We start from the raw sequence: 21,897 nt of genomic DNA on the forward strand, positions 1-21,897 counted from the left end.
AGTTGAATTCTGTTGATTTTTATGGAGTTATACCAGCATCAAACTCATGTAATGAAGTGGAAACTCAAGTCCTATATCTAATACAAAAAAACCAAACTTTCCTTGTCTTCAGTAATGGTCTTCATTTGTATATACAACTGTGGTTATATATAAATCTTTTACACATTATCACTTGTGTCAATAATTGATCATATTTACCTATTCATCGCCAGTCTTCAGTGATTCCATACACAGAGAGCTACCACTCTTGCGTAATTGACTCTGAACACCTCCCTCCCCCCGAATATCTGGCCTTTTATTGTCAAGGAGTGAGGAGAGAGATGAAGGTTCCCTGCCACAAGGTGATTGGCCTGAACTCCAGCCCAAACTTGAATTTCTAGAGTGTACACCCCTGTTCCAGTCTGTAGACCCGGGCTCTGAGAGACACTGCTGTGGTTTTAAAATGCAGTAAAAAAAAAGATTTCCTAGGTCCCCTTATCTTTCCAACAGGATGAAGCAAAGATACTCTATCTCTGGGGGAAGACGGTTGTGGGGGAGAGAATGAAGACTCCAGGATGAAAATCCTGGAAGGGGTTGCTCAAGAAAAGAGCAAGCAGTGACCCACGTAGCTGATGGGGAGAGGCTGAAAAATGAACACAGGAAGGGCTAAAAAACTAACGTCTGAGTAGAAGACGGACTAAATCCTCAGGATGGAAGGTCTGAGGCAAAGACTCTGTGGGATTATTGTGTGTGTCTTTTTGGACAGGTATACCCTGGAAAGGGTAGGTTTTCATTAAACAACTTAGCTGGAGTTCCAAGTCACTGGAAGGGGCTTAAAAGACTCCAGGCCGGCAGGTCTGACACTGAGACATCAGAGTTTCAGCAAAGCCCTGGAGAAGGCTGCAGAGAGCAGGAAGTTTCCTGCTGAGGACCCTGAGATACCAGGGAGAAAAAGACTCTAGCTAGATAGAATGTGCCTTGCCAAAGCAGGGAAAGTCTCTGGGCAAGAAGGTCTTGGAGGGGCTTGGTGTAAAGCTGTGAAGAATGAATATCCCAGGGGAATGGAATCATCACAAACAAAACTTGAATGCAGTGGCCTCAGCCATCATAGTATTGGCAGCACCCTCTTATTTTGTAGGACGTATCTTGAATGGGAGGCCACTGGAAGAATTTTGTGGAAAAACCCACATAAAATCTACTTTAAACTATATTTATGTAGCAGCTTCTTTCAGGACCAATGCTTCACTTGATTGAAGATTTTCTGTACATTCAAATTCTCCATGTAGCAGCTTGGAAGAATCTGGAGATCACTTGCTTCTGACGACATCCTTCCAAATATTCTGTTGGTAAGCGCCTTAGGGAGCATAGGGACAAAGCAGTCCAAGAGACCATTGAGGAGAGAAGGCTCTTCCTCCTTCCAGTGAAAGAAACTTCAGGCTGTCTTACCTTATTAGGTTTCAGAGTAGCAACCGTGTTAGTCTGTATCTGCAAAAAGAACAGGAGTACTTATGACACCTTAGAGACTAACAAATTTATTTCAGCATAAGCTTTCGTGGGCTACATCTCACTTCTTTGGATGCATAGAATGGAACACACAGACAGAAGATATTTTGGGGTTCAGATATTGTTATGAGAAATGGATCAGCAGTGTAAATTAAAGTAAAAGATGTTCTGTAGTTACTACAAGATGTACTGATCATTGGACTCAAAGATAACACTTTTTGGAAAGACAAGTCTGTGACTGCATGTGTATTGCACTGTAAGAAACCAAAGGAAATTGCTAATGCCCATTACATAACTGATACCATAAGACCACCACGCTCATCAGTCTTCCACGAGTATGCAGATTCCTATCATGATATTGCCCTGTATGCTGCAAGAAATGATAAAAACCATCTTTCTAGCTTCCTGCAGTCAGTATGTCCCTCTCCTGTGTCTCAGTATCTTGTCTACTTGCCATCTGCTCGGCCAGTTGAATTTTGGAGCTTGGCATGCTCTCTGTGGAACCTCAGTTATGCATGTTCTATCAAGTTCTTTGAAATAAGGACTTTTTTCTCAGGATAACCATATGGTAGGAGGTTGTGTTTTCATTCTGTTTAATTCCACACATCCTAATGAAGGGCATAAATTGGATATGAACCAGGCCATCAAGTGAATAAAGGTGCGTATAATACAGGCATTCAAAAGCTTGGGTATAACTCCTCCCTAGCATGTTATCGCTCATTTTGTGAAAGGAGCAGTGATTTAATGGGTGAAGATATCATATACCTCTTAAAATGAGATCTGCTGTATGTGGTCTTCTATTCACATTTTTTCAGAAGGTGACTGTAACAGCCTCTCCTTTGAAGATGCAAAATTTGTTAGACTGTTGTAACCTTTAAATTTCTATCCAAATTGTGCATAGTCGAATCCCTCCTCCCTTCCTAGGGGTTATTTACAGTTTTCTGCTTTCCTCTGTGAAGCAGAGGGGAGGGGATGAAGAAGGGAAAATTCTGTCTTATCTGTGATTTCTTTTGAGACCACTCTATTGGAGCATTATGTCCATAGTTTTTCTGGCTATTACTTGCATGTTAAGTAATTTGGAAGAATAGCATGTTCTCCTAGGACATCCTTAAATTTCTTGTCCAGGCTTTATTGCAAATGATTTGAGTTGAATAACACTTTAACCTTTTTTGTAATTAGTATTTTTCAACCTTGAAAGCTATCATTCTGGAGAGTTCTTTTTTGAGGGGCAATTCTCAGCCCAGACTGAGTGCCACAGTCTTTTGTCTGCTTCCATTTGCCATGGAACTGGGGAATGCCCTATCATGAAGGCTATGTTAGATGGAGGGAGGACAGAAAAAGAAAATTCACAGATAAGATGGACTTTTTCTTTCTTACTTATCGTAATTATGGGACAAAAACTCCATAGCCCAGAGGACTGTAGAAACCTCAGCCTCAATTTTTCTGCCCTCAGAATCATCTGCTTTAGGCTGTTGCATGGTCTTTTGCAGGCTTCTTGAGCATGGAAGAGGAACAATACTTTAGTTTGATCTGTCCCTAATTGTGTTGTGCTTCGTAACACCTTTCGTTTACAGGTAACCTTACTGAACTTCATGATAACTCCAGAAGGAATGCAAGACCAGCTTCTTGGAATTGTAGTAGCAAGAGAGAGACCAGATCTTGAAGAAGAAAAGCAAGCCCTAATCTTGCAAGGAGCTGAGAATAAAAGGTATCAGAATAACTTATTTGGTTGTCCTTCAACGCTATTTTTGAATGTCCCCTTGGTGGCTTTGTTTTCTGAGGAGTCTTAACAGGTTTTGGGGAGAGCAGGAGCTGGGGGAAAAGGTTTCTACTTGTTCTTCTACTTGATGTTTTTGGAAATGAATCTTCACTGTGGGCCATATTTGTCTGATTATACTTGGGGGGTATGTGCACAGGACCCTTTTCCACATGAAGACAGAGCATGAAGTCTGCAAAGTTGGAGGAGAGCTGGCTAGAGTCATTTTGCTTTGTAAGAAGAAGTAGTGAGCCCTGTGTGACCACAGGTGTTTAGAAAATACAAATAATTTTTCTTAAAAATTAAGCTAAGAACAAAAATAAGTCTTTAATTCTCAGGTTACGTATCTTGAATATGCATTGCATGTATGTATGTGTTGTATGAACATTTTGTATTTTATTTTAGACAACTAAAAGAAATAGAAGACAAGATTTTAGAAGTTCTCTCAGCTTCAGAAGGAAATATTTTAGAGGATGAAACTGCCATTAAGATATTATCTTCTTCCAAAGTTCTGGCTAATGAGATTTCTGAGAAGCAAGCTATAGCTGAAGAGACAGAAAAGAAGATTGATACTACCCGGATGGGTTACCGTCCTATTGCTATTCATTCAGCAATCCTGTTTTTCTCAATTGCTGATCTAGCCAACATTGAGCCAATGTACCAGTATTCTCTTATGTGGTTTATTAACCTTTTTGTCATGTCTATAGATAATTCAGAGAAATCAGAAGAGTTACAGACAAGGTAAGAAAGATAATTCTCCATTCTCACACTTTGTTTTCATGCTGTATCCCTTTTGCCAACTGTGTCTGTCATTTTTTTTTTTTTTTAGATTTTAACCCAGTTTTGGATAGAACCCGTAGATGTCTGTAAAATGCCCTGCAAATTTTTCTCAATATGTAACTAATAATAATAGGTTTACTACTCTCAGTTACACACCTGCAGTCACCAGTAGTGGGTTGCACACATGCTTCCAGTGCATCACACCAATGAAATCCACACATTGGGCTAGTCCCTCTGCAACAGCCAAGATATGTTCCTCACAGATGATGGAGTTGCAGCTGCCTCACAAGTAGCTCTAGAGAGGGATGGTGACTCACAGTTGTGCTTGCAGATAGCAATTGAACAGACAATAATTTACTTCATCACTTACTAGGATGCAGCTTGCTCTCCCACTCGTGCCTGGCACACTTGCAGGCGGTCCTAAGCCATGTGCAAGCCTATGTTCTTATTAGGCTAGTCAAAACTCTAGACCTGTGTGTCAAATTACATGTGGCCAAAATGTTAAGAATGTTGCATCTGACGAAGTGGGTATTCACCCATGAAAGCTCATGCTCCAAAACATCTGTTAGTCTATAAGGTGCCACAGGATTCTTTGCTGCTTTTTAAGGTTGTAATTCATCAGTGTTCTGCTCTTCCATGTCAACAGACAGATTCTCATTCAGTGACCCATTTGATCTTGAAGAAAGCAATTTCCTGCATTCTTTGAAGTGACCTGTGAGCTACTCTATCTTGCCGCTTAGTAGCTTTTGATGATGCTTTATTTTACATTGGAAAAGTCAGTTTTAATTATTTCAATCCATTCACTTGTTCATTTTCTATAATTTTCTTCAACTTTAGGCATGTCGCATCAGATAAATTTATGCTGTCGTGGCAAGAGTTGCCATGGGGGGCGGGGTGTGTTACAAAAAAAAAGAAAAAGAAAAAAGAACTTGGAACACAGCGTATTGTGCAAGAAAGTTTTAATTCATGGGAAGATATGCAATTATGGTTAGTTTGGGGGATATGCAAAGTTTGATGTAGAGGCAACTTCAGGAGAAAGGGACCTGTGAGAGCTTCAGGAAAGTTTTTTGTCTAACTTAGGCTATGATTAGAATCCATTCCTGAGGCAAAATTGCTCCCTAGGAACTGGCCCTTGGTGTTGAGCTGAGATTCCTGGAAAGACAGATTGCCCTGAATGCTATTTGATCTCATTTAATGAGATCTTTATATATGTAAATAAAGCAAGTGACAGAGTATACCCAGCTTTCATGTCATCAGGGTGACCAGACAGCAAATATGAAAAATCAGGACAGGGTGTGTGTATGTGTGTGTGGAGGGGGGTGGTAATAGGAGCCTATATAAGAAAACAACCCCAAAATCGAGACTGTCTCTATCAAATCAGGACATCTGGTCACCCTCCGTGTTATCAACTTGAATGCCAACCTGCAATACTCCACAGATCAACTACTGCAAGACACTGGTGTCAAAAGAAGGGACTATACATTTATGTTTGGTAATCATTGTAGTGTGGATCAGTAGTTTTCTCATTTACTACAATTAGAATGAAAATCAGTTCTTTAGTAAACCCTAATTCAACACTGAAAAATAAGATGAATAAATTCCAAGGCCTGAAGGGACCACTGTGAGCATCTGTTCTGCCAGGCTATAGACTCCTCCAAAATAGTTCCCTTTGAATAACAGCATGTCACAGTTTTAGAATAACTGCAACTCTATTCCTCTCTCCACAATCCACTCCAGGAGTTCCCACCAAATCTCTTGTCTCTAGCCATAACCTTTCTCCCACTCCCTTCATTTAAGTTTGCATAACTCTTTGCTTTACACTGTCATGGCCCCAACAAGCCAGTCTGCAAAAAGGCCAGCACCTGTGCTTTGCATTCTTTCCAAGAGCTATGAACAATATATTGCCATCAAAAAGGTACCACACAGCTCTTTCTAACCAAGCACATTTATTCTAAAAGTAAAAGCATTATAGACAAAACATATAAAAAACAGATTTAAACACACACAAACATACTAGGAGTTGTTCATCTCTCTTATGTGGGTCTAGCATGCCAAAGTCTTTCAAAACCTTCAGGGGTTGTGGCCTTCTTTGGACAGAAGGTCCTGCCTGTTTGCTGGCTCAGAAAGAAAGCCATGACTCAGTTCAAACTCATCCTTTTATACCAAAACAAATACATGCAAACCAGCCCCAGGGATGGAATGTCTCTGGAGTTGTTTAGTCTTAGTAACTTGCATTAATCACCCACTGCATACTGTTCCTGTGGGAACTGCGGTTACCCTTCTCCATGAAATACAGTACAATCAGATATAAACTGTTCATAAGCGTATTACAATATTGTCAAAGATATTGCATGCAGTTGCAATGTCAGATATTTTAAAGAAAAAAATCCAATCTTGATTTAAAAGTTGCAAATGATGGAGAATCTGTCATGACTTAGTAAATCCTTCCAATGCTTAATCACCCTCCCTGTTAATAATTTATGCCTGTTTCCGGTCTGATTTGGTCTAACATCAGATTCCAGACATTGCGTCTTGCTATACCTTGGGCTGCTAAATTGAAGAGCCTATTGTCAAATATTTGTTCTCCATGTAGGTATGTACAGATTGTCATCAACACACCTATTAATCTTCTCTTTGTTAAACTAAAATAGATTGAGCTGCTTGATTCTATCAGTATGGGGCATGTTTTCTAATCCTCTAATCATTCTTGTGGCTCTCTCTGAACAAGCTCCAATTTATCAACAACCTTCTATAATTGTGGACACAGTATTCAAACAGCCGTCATGCCAGTGCCAAATACAGACATGAGTAAAGAGGTTATATTATACTTGAGATTCCCTGTTTATGCATCCAAAGATTGCATTAGCCATTTTGGCTACAGTGTCACATGAGCAGCTTATGTTCAGCAGATTATCCAACATGACCTCCAAATCTTTGTCACTACTTCCCAGGATAGAGTCCCCTCCCCTCCCATCTTGTAGGCCTGACCTACATTCTTTGATCCTAGTGTGTACTTTTACATTTTAGCCATCTTGAAATGTATATTGTTTGCATGTGCCTTCTTTCTAAGTGATCCAGATTGCTCTATATCAATGACCTGTCCTCTTCATTATTTATCACTCCCCCAAACTTTGGGCCATCTGCAAACTTTATAAGTGATGATTCTATGGGTTCTCTCAGGGCATTAATTAAAAAAAAGTATAAAATACAAGGGCCCCACTAGAAAACTGCACACTAGATGATTCCCCATTTATAATTACATTTTGAGACCTTTGAGTTAACTGGATTTTAATCAACTTAATATGTCATTAATTTTATATTGTACTAGTTTTTTTTAATGAAAATGTCATGCAGTACTAACTTAAACCCCTTACAGAAGTATAGAACTACTACATCAATACTGTTAGCTTTATCAACTAAACATCCCCCCCTGCCCAAAAAAAACAGTTTGACAGGATCCGTTTTGCTTAAACCCATGTTGATTGGCATCAATTATATTGCCCTCCTTTATTCACCAAGTCCCATATCAGCTAAATGAACTAGACAACTTTCTATAGAAACCAATTAGCAGATACCCTTTCCGCCTTTGCTAGAATCTAAAAATTCATTAAACAGAGTTATGAACCATTGGGAGAGCTTTATCTACTTCTTCACTTCAATATGCAGTCACAGTTGATTCCATCCAGTAGCCATACCTTTATAGCCACTCACTAGTGACTACACTTCATCTCCTTCTCTAGCTTTTAAACACTTCTGTACTTTTTTCTATTGCCTGATAGGTCTGGGGAGTATAGCAGAAGGGTGGGGGAGTGGGCAAAATGGGCCAAATTTGAGTAGCATTGTGATCCTGTGTACCAGGTCATGAAACCACTCACTTATATTTGGCCCAGCTGCCCCTCTATCATGCCAGCAGGGAAGGGGCTTTGTCATTGTGCCACCCAGTTCCAGTCAGGAGCCAAGGGAGAAGGTGGCTGTCCTTTTTAATCAGTTCTTCTAGAAGGTCCTCACTACTTACCAGTACTAAATCTAAAATGGCATCACCTCTTGTTGGTTTTGTGACTATTTGGTGAAGAAATCTGTAAGCTATTACACTAGGCTATCTGGGCCCTACCATTGTTAGTAGCACTTGTCGTCCAATAAATATCTGGGAAAATCCGTCATAATGACACAAATTCCCATTAATATTTATTTTGTTAAAAATATTACAGAGGTCTATCTATATCCAAATCAGATCCTGTTTTGTTCATCTAGCAGTCTCCCCTCAGAGTTCTCTGGGCCAGCATGCATCTGCATGTCTTCAGCTTTCTCTTGCTTTTCCTCCATCATCTGCTCAAATCCCTTTTTGAAACACAGCCATAGTTTCTGTCTGCATCTCCAAACCTGGGATCTTCTTTTCCATCAGGTCTATCAGGCAGCAGTTCATACAAAAGAAGCACCTTTCAGGTACCCTCTCCAGAGCATTGTACATCCTGCAGCTTCCACATCCAGATATTTTCACTGTCTCTGCCATTCTTCTGGTCACTACCATTGCTGCATCTGTAGCTATCATAGCCTTTCTTCCTAAGCTTCTGTCAAGAAGGAAAGAAAATGCACCCCCACCTCCCTCCGAAAGCATGTGTGTGTGCATATCCTTCCCCAAACTTCTCTGTTTGCTTGCTCCTGTGCCACTGGCTGCTGTTTTGCTGCCCTATAGGCCTGCTGATTAGGGAAACCCGCCCTCTAATCAAGGTTCAGTTGTAATCAGTCTGCTTCTGTCACACACTGACCCATCCCAGATTTTGCAAACTGAAAACAAACCAGCAAACAAATACACACTCAAGAACTCACTCACCACCTCTAAAGAACAGGGGCTTGTCTCCCTTCTCCTCTAACAGATCTTCATTCAAATCCCCATTTTCAATTCTGGAACTTTGCTGACTCTTGTGCTGCTGCTCTGTGATAAGATTATTATTGTTATAATCCTTTTCTAATGTAAACAAGATAACTTTTTATTAAGATATCACATTTTGCCCTTTGGCACTGTCTTTACTTCAAAGCTTCATGCATAGAATCAATTTGAGTTGAACTGCTGCTGTATTATTTACTGCCAGGAAATTAATACCTGATACTTAAACAAGTCAGGATTTATAGGTACATTTAGTGTTTGATATGGACATTTCTTTGCTATGTGAGTGAAGGAGGCAAAAACAGATGAAACCAAGGATGCAGAAAGAGCAGCAGCTCTCCAGCATGCATTGTCTCTAATCCTGATCCGATCCAATGTCCCTCTATTGCCCAGTCTACATTACACAGATAGAGTTTGACATTTCTTCCTGGTCAGCAGGCAGAGATCATAGTGGCACATCTCCAGAAGATGCTCTCCTGACAAGGGAAAGTGGTCTTAGACAGAAATGCAAGTCATTGGGCCTCTGTAGAAATACCTCTGACCTCCATTGGTATCTGGAGGGTAGGAGGATCATACTAGGTGGAATGAGCAGGATGTGACACCAGCCTCTACCCTGACAGAAAAATGTGAAAGAATTCTGGAAGCTCAAAATTTTTCTTCATTTTTTTGATAATAGATAGCTCTCTAAATTAGATTTTTTTTAAAGGAAGTAATTGGTAATACAGCATAGTTTTCTTATGACATAGTACTAGGACAGGGGTTGGCAACCTTTCAGAAGTGGTGTGCCGAGTCTTCATTTATTCACTGTAATTTAAGGTTTCATGTACCAGTAATACATTTTGATGTTTTTAGAAGGTGTCTTTCTATAAGTCTATAATATATAACAAGCTACTGTTGTATGTAAAGTAAATAAGGCTTTTAAATTGTTTAAGAAGCTTCATTTAAAATTAAATTAAAATGCAGAGCCCCCTGGACCAGTGGCCAGGACCCAGGCAGTGTGAGTGCCACTGAAAAATCAGCTTGTGTGCTGCCTTCGGCAGGCGTGCCATAGGTTGCCTACCCCTGTACTAGGAGGAATACACAGTAACACTGGAAAATTGTTTCACGCAACCATTGAAGATAGTCTATTTTGTCTGTGCCTTATAAAATTCATTAGTATAAATAAAAGATTATTCCTGCTTTTTTCAACAGGAAGTTTCAGCTCTCCCCTCCTCCCTACAGCCTCCAAAAAAAAAAAATAAAAAAAAAAAATCTGTCAGTAGTAAAATGTAATTCTGTTGAAATGTTTTTGTATTGTTTTCTTCACAAATTGGTGTACATGTTTAATGAGGATCGTTGATTGTTTTGGGGTAATTGACCAGAAAGTTTATTAGAATAACAGAGGTCTAAGTGAGCTGCAATAGGGTTGCTTAAGTGTATGGGCTTTAAAGTGATATGAATTTAAGTTCACTCTTTCTCTGACACTTGCAGGCTGAAGATTCTCAAGGATCATTTTACTTATTCACTCTATGTTAATATCTGTCGCTCACTCTTTGAAAAGGACAAGCTGCTCTTCTCTTTTTGTCTAAATGTAAATCTCCTGCAGCATGAAAAATTGGTCAGTACTTTAAAGTTATTTGCTATTTTGTACTATAGCTAACTAGCTATTAAATGACATACCAATATCCTGAAAAAGGAACATATAACATGCAACTTAAAAAGCCATGATCGGGTGTGTTTTGGTTTTATATGTTTTAGTGAGCAATTAGAGAGCAATAGAATAAAATATAAAGTGATCTAGCAAATGTAAATGATAGCCATTTTTCAAATCTCATTCAAAATAAAACCCAGCCTATAGTATTGCAAATATTTTGCAAATGTTGTTATTTATCTACTGACTTTTTTTAAGATAGTTGTAAAGCTTTTATCCATTTAGAATAGATGAAATTGACTAGTTTACAATATGAATTTTAGGAGCATTTCACTTCATTAATTGCGGCGATGGAGGAAGAAAAAGTGCCTATCGTATTCATTTATGATGCCAAATATGTTTACTTTAATACAGATTACACGTATATTTCTCAGAATCAAACCCTTTTGACACAATTGTGTCTTTTAAGGCTAATAAATTGTTCCTGGTCATTTTGCAGAATGTTTTAAACTGATAGGGAAATGCAGCCCTTTTAATTTATATCCCCTGCGGAATGGTATTAATTTATCATTAGTAAAATATATTAGAATGTAAATTCTTTGGGACAGGACCTGGGTCACTTTGTTCAGAAAGCACCTAGCACATTTTGAATAGTAGTGCAATCTATGTTTGAAATAATTAATACAGTGAAGTGAAATATACTTGATTTTAGAACTAGGAGAAGCAGTGTCAGTTTTTGTTGAGCAGAAAGCTGAAAAGCCACTAAATCAAACAATCTTTTAAAATTCCTTTCAGGGACCTTGGCTTACAAGTTCTAGCCCTCAAACTAATTTGGAACTGGGTAGAATGTTGGCATGAGGATAGGGCTTGTTGGAGACTGAAATTTGGTCCAAAGAGTCTGAAACACATTAACTTCCATACAAAGCTCTTGTTATGTTTTGATTCCCAGAAAGTATCAAAGTTATCACAAACATGTGTGTCTAACAAAGGTGGTTTGTCAAAAAATCCAGCTACAGTTATCCATTTGTCAGCTCAAGAAAGAACTAGTCAAAATAAGGCTCAGGGTTGGTTCACATCTGCTGTAAACCAGGTTCAATTAAAATTTCAATTACACAGTATTCAGCTCCAGACTATGAGATTTTTAATTCAATTGAAGTCAAATACTTAATCTTTTGGAGGTGTACCTCCAATATTACTGCTATGAATGCTTTACCCACTTTTACTGGAGAAATTCAGAGAAATATATCAATTATATACTTCATATGCTGATATGGTATTTGTCCGCTCATTAGGTTTCATTGTTAAACTATCCCATGGTGCTCTCTTTTACTGCAGATTAATGAGAGGGAGTGGAAATTTTTACTAACTGGTGGCATAGGCCTGGACAATCCCTTCTCTAATCCCTGCACCTGGCTTCCTCAGAAGGCCTGGGATGAAATTTGTCGACTAGATGATTTGCCAGGCTTCAGAAACATTCGTAAGGATTTTATGCGACTGAAGGATGGCTGGAAATCAGTGTATGATAGTTTGGTATGTTAACAGAAACAACTGAAGTCTGTTTCGTTACTGATTTTTTTGTCTCTCTAGCTTAACTGATCACATTAAAATATTAATTCAGAAAAACAAAGAAAATTATATAATTTTGCACTGCTGCATTCTTGTAGTAAATATTAAGACAAATGCTATGAAGGGGTACAGCACTCCAGTTTGTCAGCTAACTTGTGTAGTGAGTCACAGTTTGGATTGAATTTTTAAACAAATACAAATAAAAATCATTTAAATGAGTAGGGGTGTGGGGAAAATCTGCTAATCTTAAGAAAACCAAAATGTATATTGAATTTATTTGTTCACCATGTTTAGTTGTTGGTGCAAAAATATACTGCTTTGCCATTAACACATATCTGACCATGTTACACCTAACTTGCAGTTTATGCAACCACTGACATCAGTGCTGAATTTGGCTAAGAGACTTCCAGCAAAGTTGCACCTGTTTATACTAGGCTAAATTGTCCCTATTTTTATTTTATGCTACCACTCTAATGGTGGAATATATCACCAGCATTCAGTCATCAAAAAGATGGCACAGGAACTTTGGGAAACCCATTTAGAAAGGGTTGACTATGTGTTTTAGACATTGGTAATTTCCATCATTTAGGAAATTAAGGATTAACTGCCTGATTCACCAATAGGTAGGAAATTATGAAAAGAGTTAAGGAAAACCTGAATGGATTTTTAATTTGTAAACCTTGGATTAATCTGGTCAGCTATGCACAATGAGAAAAATTACAAAAAATAATCCATGGCCCAGTTCTGCACCCCTTTCATTGGGGCAGACTGTGAGCAGCCCCTATGGTGCACACAGCAATAGAAGGTAGACAAAAGTTCACAATGGCACTCCTCAAGCACAGGAATTGCTGGATCCTTTTTCTTACCTGGGAAGAAGCCACCTGGAAAAGGGGGGGGAAGTGGTTCAGAAAAGAGGGTGATTAAGAGGCTACCCCCAATAACAAGCAGCAGTGCTGCATGAGACTGTGAGGCTCTGGCCCTCTGCCTATGCAAAACTGTGGCTTAAAAGCCAAAAATCTAGCTTATCAAATGGTACTTAAGTAAATAAGGACTTCCATGAATAAAATGCTAGCTATTAATGATTGCAGAATCAGGATATTAGTTTGCTGATACAGGGCCTGTTAAATGGTAGCATTTAAATCAAGAGCAGATCTTTTGACTTCAGTGAGGGCAGAATGAGGCACACAGTTAATATTTTTTCCCCTCACTAAAATGGGAAAGTTGTTCTGCCATTCAGTGAGGTCATGACAAAAATTTATCCTTCTCATATCTTGCTTTAGTAATGTTATATTTATCACCATAGGGTGGATTTTTCAGATATTCTAGTAATTGAACCTTAGGGAAATCAGGTAAGAGTACCCATGAGAGAGAAGTTTTTTTTAGCAGGATTGCTGTATCCTGTTTCTTACTTAAGTAGTTTATAACACAATAACATTGTTGTGTTAAAATGTCACATTATAATATAAAATTACTTTAATCTGAGCGCAAGTGGTTTTGTTTGAGAGCATAACAGTTGCTGTATTGTCATTAAGCATTCTGTGAGCTACTCTGCCATGAACAGCCATTAAGTGAAAGTATTTTTGGTAATGATTTTGGCACATATTTGGGGTCTATTTTACCCTCAACTTCTGAGTGCTATGCTCACATAATAGTGATTGGTTTTTAAATGGGATTTACCAAAATTACTTATGCTTTGATGCAAGAATATTTTTCCCCCACAGTAAAAATCTGCATAGCCATCATTTGGCCTATTGATTAGTCATCTCCATTTATCTATTTAATTGATATCCGTGCTAGAATTATAGAATATATACTGTGACTAGATATAGCCAAATCCGTTAGAGTTCTATAACTATATGCAGTGTTGTTGTAGGCGTGTTGATCCCTGCATGTTAGAGACAAGGTGGGTGAGGTAAAAATCTTTTATTGGACCAACTTCTGTTGGTGAGAGAGACAAGCTTTCGAGCTTACGCAGGCCTGAAGAAAAGCTCGGTGTAAGCGCAAAAGCTTGTCTCTCTCACCAAGAGAAGTTGGTCCAGGAAGAGATAGACAAGGTAATATAACTTTCTCTTCAGTACCGAAATGGGAGGGCAACTTCTGTTTAGTCTCCCATTGATGCCTGGGGATCTAGATATAAACTAATTGGTGTGAATGGTTGTTTTCTTAACAGGTTCCCTAGTATGACCATGGGAGAAGAAACCTCATGTTCCATTGTAATATGCATTGTGTTTAGAGTGAGATTGTTTTTTAAAATCCCATTCCTCAAAAATAACTACTCAATTTAATATACATGTTAAAGAACTATCAACTTTCTCTGAAGGAAATGTTCTACATAGATATTCAAATATATTGGACTGTTTCTGTATACCTTTTGCTATGATAAATGTAACAGCTGTTGATAAGATTCAAACACACAAAGAAATCCATTTAATGTGATAGAATATTCTTAATGAAGCTACACATACATTTGTCATGTTTGCATAATACTTGCCAGCTTAGAGAGTCTATCTATAACAAAATTAGGGAGTTTGAGAGATGATGAAATAATACTGATGAAAAGAATGGTAAAAGGTTGGGTTTAGAGCCTATTTTTTAAATGAGTGACAAATTTATAGCAAGATGGTTAGTTGGTTTGGTGTGTAGTTCACGTGTTCTCAGTAGGGTTGCCAACTTTCTATTTGCAGAAAACCAAACACACTTGCCCTGCTCTGTCCTGTCCCTCCCCTTCCCTGAGGCCACCCCTCCATTCACGCCATTCCCCCCTCCCTCCCTTATTTTCACCAGGCTGGGGGAAGGGGTTGGGGTGCTGGAGGGGGTGAGGGCTCCAGGTAACACTTACCTCAGGTGGCTCCTGGAAAACAGCAACATCTCCTTCCTGCTCCTAGGCAGAAGTGCAATCATGTGGCTCTGTGCATTGCCCGCACCTGCAGGTGCCGCCCCCTCAGCTCCCATCCGCTACAGTTCCTGGCCAATAGGAGCTGGTCCTGGGGGCAGGAACAGCACACCAAACCCCCATAGCCATCCCTCTGCCTAGGAGCAGGGAGATGCTGGCAGCTTCTCAGGAGTTGTGAAGAGCCCATAGGGAGCCTACCTCGGCCACCAACCGAACTTTTAATGGCTGACCGTAGCCACCACGATCCCTTTTCAACCAGGTGTTCTGGTCGAAAACTGGACACCTGGCAACCCTAGTTCTCAGCAAAATCATACTGTTTGTAGTGGCTAAAGTTAGGAGTATATTTGTGCTGAATAAAGTTCAAAGTGTTTATTCAAACTGATATTTAGTAATTTTCCTTCCAAAGTTCTCTTGTATTTGCAGTCTCTCTAGTGTATTTGCATGTTTTCTTGTAAACAGCCACACTATCAATATTGTTAATTTTAAAATGAAGAACAAATATTTGCAAAAATGAATCAGAATCCTTTGCAAAATCTGTAACAGTTTAAAAAAAGGCAGTTTTTGCCTTAGTTGTATATTGGAAAAGACGCATCTACTGTAAAGTGAGCAAGCCAAATATAGGAAAAGGAAAAGAAGTCATCAGATTTTAGGACACAGTACCAAAAATGTGTGGCAACTGGGTTGAGGGAGAGATGACGAAAGATGTTTGAACCCCAAGTAACCATAAGTCTATTAACATTGGAGGTTAATATGGAGTTTGAAAAAAAAAAAAAGAAAAAAAACCACACAAAACAAAACACACCTTAACTGATAGCAGGGATAGGAGATAGTGACTGTCTTAGCTCCAATCCAGCACAGACTTAAGCACATATATTAATAGTCTCACTGAAGTCACATGTATAATTGTATGTAATCTTTTGCAGCAGTGAGCCTTAGGCTGCAATATTTTATTATAAATCAGGGACCAATTCTCTACTGTTGCAAATTGGTGAAGCATTGCTGAGATGGAGCTCAATGGAGCTGTACCAGTTTACATCAGCAGAGAATTTGGACCCAGGTTTGACATATTTGGTATTTGTTAGTACACAGTGAGAGTGCTAGGCCATTCAGTGTATTAAACCATTTCCTGTTTTCCTCCATAAAATCCACTTTGTAAATGTTTACTAGAACCAGAGTGTATTTAAAAATGAATTGTATCTATCAAGGGATGTTTTAACATTGTCCTTAGGGTTTATCAGGAAGAGATTAAGGCTCCAATTGAGCAAAATACTTATGATGATTTGAAAATCCCACCTTGGATGCCCCAGGAGCACAAATCCCATGGAAAGCCACTGGGACCTGTGAGCTAGGCTATAGAGGCAGTTGCTTTTCCTCTTGCCCAATGAGGATTTAAATATTTCATAGGATGTGGAGCAGCTTCAATAGGAGAGATTGAAAGAGACCCACCCAGAATACCTCATAGCCTCCTGGCTAGAGCCTTCACCTGGGAGGTGGGAGACCTGAATTCAAGTCTCTGCTCCATATCAGGCCAGGGGAGAGGATTTGAATGTAAGGGGGAGTGATGGTTCTCAGAGTACCCAAGACTGAGATTCATCTTGTTACTCTGTACTACCAGTGTGCAGTAATCTTGCCTGTGCTTAGCTGGTGTTAGCTTCTTAACACTGGCAGCCTCCTAGCCAATCAAGCACCTTCCTCTGAGCTATGCTTGCCCTTACTTTGTCTTGCAGATTAAGAAGAGTTATGCCCAAGTCCCTTTGAAATGTTCCTCTGTGATAGCCAGCTCTGATGTGATGGCGGCCACTCATGAGCACCTCCTGTTGGTTGGGTGCAAACCTGCACACTCTCTATACTCATGGTGCCCCTTGTTGACTGTTACCCTCATCAGGTGGGGTCTTCAGTGGCTCAGCCCTCCATCCAAGTCACACACATTCTAAACTAATTAAACCCTTCCAGGGTAACAAAGGTTCAACCATGGCCCTACCTCTATGCTCAGTTCTCAGCCCCTTCTGGGCTAGCTTTAAATCTGTCCCTGTCCTGTTATAAAATGGTGCCTCTGGGGATCTTTTCCTGGAGACCCTTTGTTACCGCCCAGAAGGGGAGTGAAGTTAAGAAGTGACCTAGCTAGAGAGCTGGGAAACCACAAAGTGTAAAGTTCAACAAATGGTTGACCCTCTTCAGCCCTGTTCTTGTTTAAACATCCAGCCCTTTTCATGGGCTTCCAAACTAAACTTGTCCCCTTCCTAGGGCTTTAGGCTACTTCCCCAGTAGCTCATCAGGGGAACCTGGGCCTGCCCACTACTCCATTTCCTAGCCCAGGGATCCTACAAATAGCAGCTACATTGCTGCTTTTTTTAATAGCTACTCTTGCTGCATTCCCTAGGCTACCTCCCACTCTGTCTCATTACCTTAGGGCTACAGTCCTTGGGTTCTTTGTCTATTCCCTGCTAGAGTAAGGTCTTTCCCAGGCTTCCTTGTCTGAAGAGTTCCTTTGTCTTATCCCTTCTGGTCCCAGGCAGGAACTGACCTACTCAGGTCCAGCAGTGTCTTTTAACTGAGCCTGCTATGCTCTGATTTGCTGCTTCCCTGCAGCCTTTCTAGGCAGGCCTGGAGGACCCAGCTTTATTGCTTCTTTTCTGGGGTTTTAAAGGGCCCAAAACACTCCATCACACTCTGTCACTAGCTACTCACAGAAATACCAGGTCTGCTGGCCTCAAACAAATTTTACACATACCAATTTGTAAGAGTCAGCTGTGATTCTGCACTTTGTTTAACATCACAGCACTTAGATATATTTATAGTGAAAACAATAATAAATTTATCAGATATTCAAGATTCAAGTGAAAGCGAGTTAGGATATTGGAAACAAAAGGTTACATATAAAACAAAACCAGAACACACTTTCTAGAGACTGCACTTAACTAACAGGTTAATCTCCTGTCTAAAAAAGTTTCTCACCCAGCATCTTTTGCACCTTTTCAACCAAGGCTGGCAAAGATGAATGTAAAGGCATTACCCATTAACTTCCTAGGGTGATGGGGGTGTTCTTTGCCTTCTACTTATAGTCCCAAAGTTTGCTGTCTGTACTCATAGACAGGATAATTACTCATGGCTTATTTTTTCTATGTGCTGCTTCCCTGTTGACTTTACATCTTTTTGTTGACTTTGTATGTAAATAGGCGTCCATTGTGTTAGATTATAATGCTTCATTTACATCTCAACAGAAAGACTGGTGAATAAACATCTATGGTCTGACAAAAAAAAGTTGTTTTTTTTCACCTCTGCTGGTGACTCATACCTTGATAGAGACTCTAAGAGCATATTTTCAATATATGTATGTAACTCCTTATGTACTATCTGTACATACATTTCACGCTGATAGTAATGACCAGTGTGACCTCAGTTTTCATTTATATCCTCACATGACACACTTTGGTGAACAAGAATATACATACCAGATTTAGGACTGTCCTGTAATCAGGGCCGGCTCCAGGCCCCAGCGCGCCAAGTGTGTGCTTGGGGCTGCATGCCGCGGGGGGGGGGTGCTCTGCCGGTTGCCGAGATGGTGGCAGGCGGCTCCGGTGGACCTCCTGCAGGCGTGCCTGCGGAGGGTCCGTTGGTCCTGCAGCTACTGTGGACCTCCCGCAGGCGTGCCTGCGGATGCTCCACTGGAGCCTTGGGACAAGTGGACCCTCCGCAGGGCTGCCTGCGGGAGGTCCACCGGAGCTGCGGGACCGGCGAGCGGCAGAGCGCCCCCCGCGGTGTGCCGCCAAGCTTGGGGCGGCGAAATGGCTAGAGCTGGCCCTGCCTGTAATCCCTTTGACAGTTGGCATTAAGAGATTCTTGTGTCACAGGGAGTGCTCCAATCCCTAGGCCAAAGGGTAGAAGAAGGGCACCACCTCTGCTGCTTCCATTTTTCTTGAGAAAGTGCTCACCTAGCTTAAGTCCCTGACTCCAGGAAAGGTTTCATGTCTGTGAATCCCAAGCAGAGATACGTTCCTAACTCCCTTTAAGGGGTAAGGATAAGGCTATGCACCCTCCTCAGCTAACTTCAACATCTCAAATCCCCACTCAGTTTGCTGGCTTCTGTGACTTCATTGTTTAATACCTATCTCTCACTCTTTATATAGGGAGCATGGGCACCTAACTCATGGTTGTGTATTCCACTTATCAACAGGGTCCATAAAAGTTAGGCACTGGACCCTTAGCATTGCAACACTTAAGTCCTTCTGAATCTAGCCCTTTGTTTCCCTACATTTTAAAAGTAAATTTGCTTTGTAAATCTTCATTAGAGGTAAAGCAGCATGTACCTTAAATGATCCAAAAGGAGCATTTCCTATTACTATTTGAAACTTCATTGCTGGTGTCCATTTGCAACTGTTTCTAGTATTGCGATGTAGAATGCTTTACCAGCCAGATAGAAAAGAGTGATATGAAAACTAAAAGGAAGAGCTATGGATATTTAGAGTATTCTAAAGGGTACATTTTCAAATGGGTATGGAGAAACTAACTGCCTGACTCCCTCTGACGTGCAGTGTAGTTGCACAGCTATGTTCTTAAGCACAGCTATGAAAATTAGCGGAAGGTAGATAATCAGCTCTTGGTTAGTTAAAACAATCGTTATAAAACCAAACCAACATTTAAGGAGGGCCTAAACACTTACTATTGGCTTTGGAATACGCTAAAGACACAGGTAATAATATCAAGAGCGCCGAACATTGACCAAAAAAATCATCTCAGGAACCTAAAGAGACAACTGTGAAAGCAGGATGGTTTTTTTGTGTTGGTGGGGTTAATAGCTGTGAAGAGGCTACCAGGAAGTCATTATAATTAAGCCCCCCTCTCTCTCCACCCTTATAAGGATGGTGTCTTTCAGCTGCAGCAGTAATTTGGTATTGCTTTTAGGAGCTCACATATTATCCCTTGACAAACCATCCCCACACCCAGATAGGCTGGTATTTTTGGCAATAACAGTATGGACACTTTAAGTAGTCATTAGATCATATCATAAGACTTTTGGAAAATGTTGGGTTGTTTTGATTCACCTTCAGATCTTTGAGTTTTTAGGGTCTATATTTTCTGTTCAGCCATGAGGGCGCAAAACTGTTTTAAAATACTGAAGCTGGCTTTTGTGTGTGATCACATCACTTCAGACACTGTGGGTTTAAGATAGATATCCAATATCATAAGACTCATGATAAAATCATAAATTGGCAACATTGCCATATTTACATCCCAGCCTCAGTGTGACACATTTATATATTGGGGGAAATAAAAGGACATTATAGTACTTTTAGAATTACTCCAAAGCAAGGAATGGAAGGAAATTTTTGTTGTCCCATTTTTTTTAAATATTTCAATCTATCTGTATCAGTTGCTGCACAGTGCAAAACACTGATTAGTACAGTGTGTTGTGACAGTTATTCACCATTTTTTGCAGTCTCACCTTTATCAAGGATTCCTAAAAGTAAAGCAGTTAGATTAGTCTCAGTGTATAATTTGAGTACTAATTAAATAAAGCTAATCTGCCTGTATGCTCATAGGAACCCCACCATGAGGATTTTCCTGAAGAGTGGCAAAACAAATTGGGCCAATTCCAGAGGATGCTTATCATTCGCTGCCTGAGGCCTGACAAAGTAAGTGTGGAAGTGCAAAGACTTGCTGTTGGACAGTATCATGGGTTTCGCCTACTGCTCCTTCCTTAGAAATTGTTTGGTTTTCCCCCCATTTTACTCTCTCTGTCGCTCTCCATTAATTGTCTTTTTCTATAATCTGAGGGAAGTGGATCTTAAAACCAAAGAATTGCCAGATGCTTATGCATTTCAAAGCTATTCAAGCATTCACTGATTACCTTAAAAGAAACAGATCATGTTTGTAGTTTGTGCCAGAATGTAATCTGCCTCTTTGTAAGTAGAAGTTTCCATTTATCAGGAAAGGAATATAAGTGAGAAAGTACCCCATTAGTCTTTCCATTTTGAAAGTGGAAAGCAAGCCAGTTGTTTGTCAGATTCCTCTGCAAGTTCAAATTGTTCAAGCATGCACAATTCCTTTTGTCTGCTAATTTTGAGTATGCATTAAAAAGATAGCACTGCACTATTGGAGCCCAATATTGCTGTTATTGAAGTCAAGAGCAAACTTTGTCTGTCTTCAATGTAAGCAGGATTGTACCTTCAGCAACTTACATCTGTATTACTTACTTCACATTGTAATCATGAATGAGAATACACTTATCACTACTGTTGAATATTTATTTAGTCCAGGGAATTACAAGGTTAGCAACCCTAAACCTCATAGGCGCTGATTCTGCTGGCGCCGGTAAGTGCCCCACCCTGTCCTGACTCCACTCCTATTCCAATCCCTTCCCAGAAAGCCCCTGCCCAACTCCGCCCCCTTTCCACCCCCTTCCCCAAATCCCCACCCCTTCCCTGCCTCCTGCCCTGAGCATGCCAAGTTCCCACTCCTCCCCAAGCTTGTTATGCCACGAAACACCCACCAATTTTTCCCCCGGGTGCTCCAGCTCCAGACCATCCACAGAGTCAGCATCTATGCCAAACCTCACCACTTCAGATATTTACAGACTAGTTTCTGTAAGATCACCTGGCCAGCAATTTATATTGTGTTAGCGAGGACGAGCAACCGCCCAAAAACCAGTTTCCTGGTGTAGGCTGAAGTCCTGTGTAGTTAGTCCACTTTGAATAGTGTGCATGACTTAGTTTACCAGTATGTGGGAGAGGAATTAAAGAGAGGCTGCACTGAGGTATGCCATACTGGGACTGCACCATTAGACAAGAGTGCCTTCTTGTCCATTTCTGTATCTACCTTGGATATTGACCAGACAACAGCAATAATCAGCTTCCACCCTTCATAAGTGTGAGCTATTGACAAGTAAATAATGGCTAGTGTTGCCT

General features: G+C 40.2%; 1 protein-coding gene across 3 annotated transcripts in view; it reads left to right on the top strand.

Annotated features, from left to right (window-relative positions):
- The window catches only part of DNAH7 (dynein axonemal heavy chain 7), a 210,256-nt gene that overhangs the window by 162,701 nt on the left and 25,658 nt on the right, over positions 1-21,897 (top strand). For all 3 annotated transcript variants that reach the window (XM_030579239.1, XM_030579241.1, XM_030579240.1), the window contains 5 exons: positions 3,057-3,190; positions 3,644-3,979; positions 10,374-10,500; positions 11,869-12,063; positions 20,533-20,625. In XM_030579239.1, coding sequence (XP_030435099.1) covers positions 3,057-3,190; positions 3,644-3,979; positions 10,374-10,500; positions 11,869-12,063; positions 20,533-20,625 — 885 coding nt within the window. The remainder of the gene's footprint in view (positions 1-3,056; positions 3,191-3,643; positions 3,980-10,373; positions 10,501-11,868; positions 12,064-20,532; positions 20,626-21,897) is intronic.

The sequence above is a fragment of the Gopherus evgoodei genome, chromosome 11, assembly GCF_007399415.2.
Source record: "Gopherus evgoodei ecotype Sinaloan lineage chromosome 11, rGopEvg1_v1.p, whole genome shotgun sequence".
NCBI classification, from domain to species: Eukaryota; Metazoa; Chordata; order Testudines; family Testudinidae; genus Gopherus; species Gopherus evgoodei.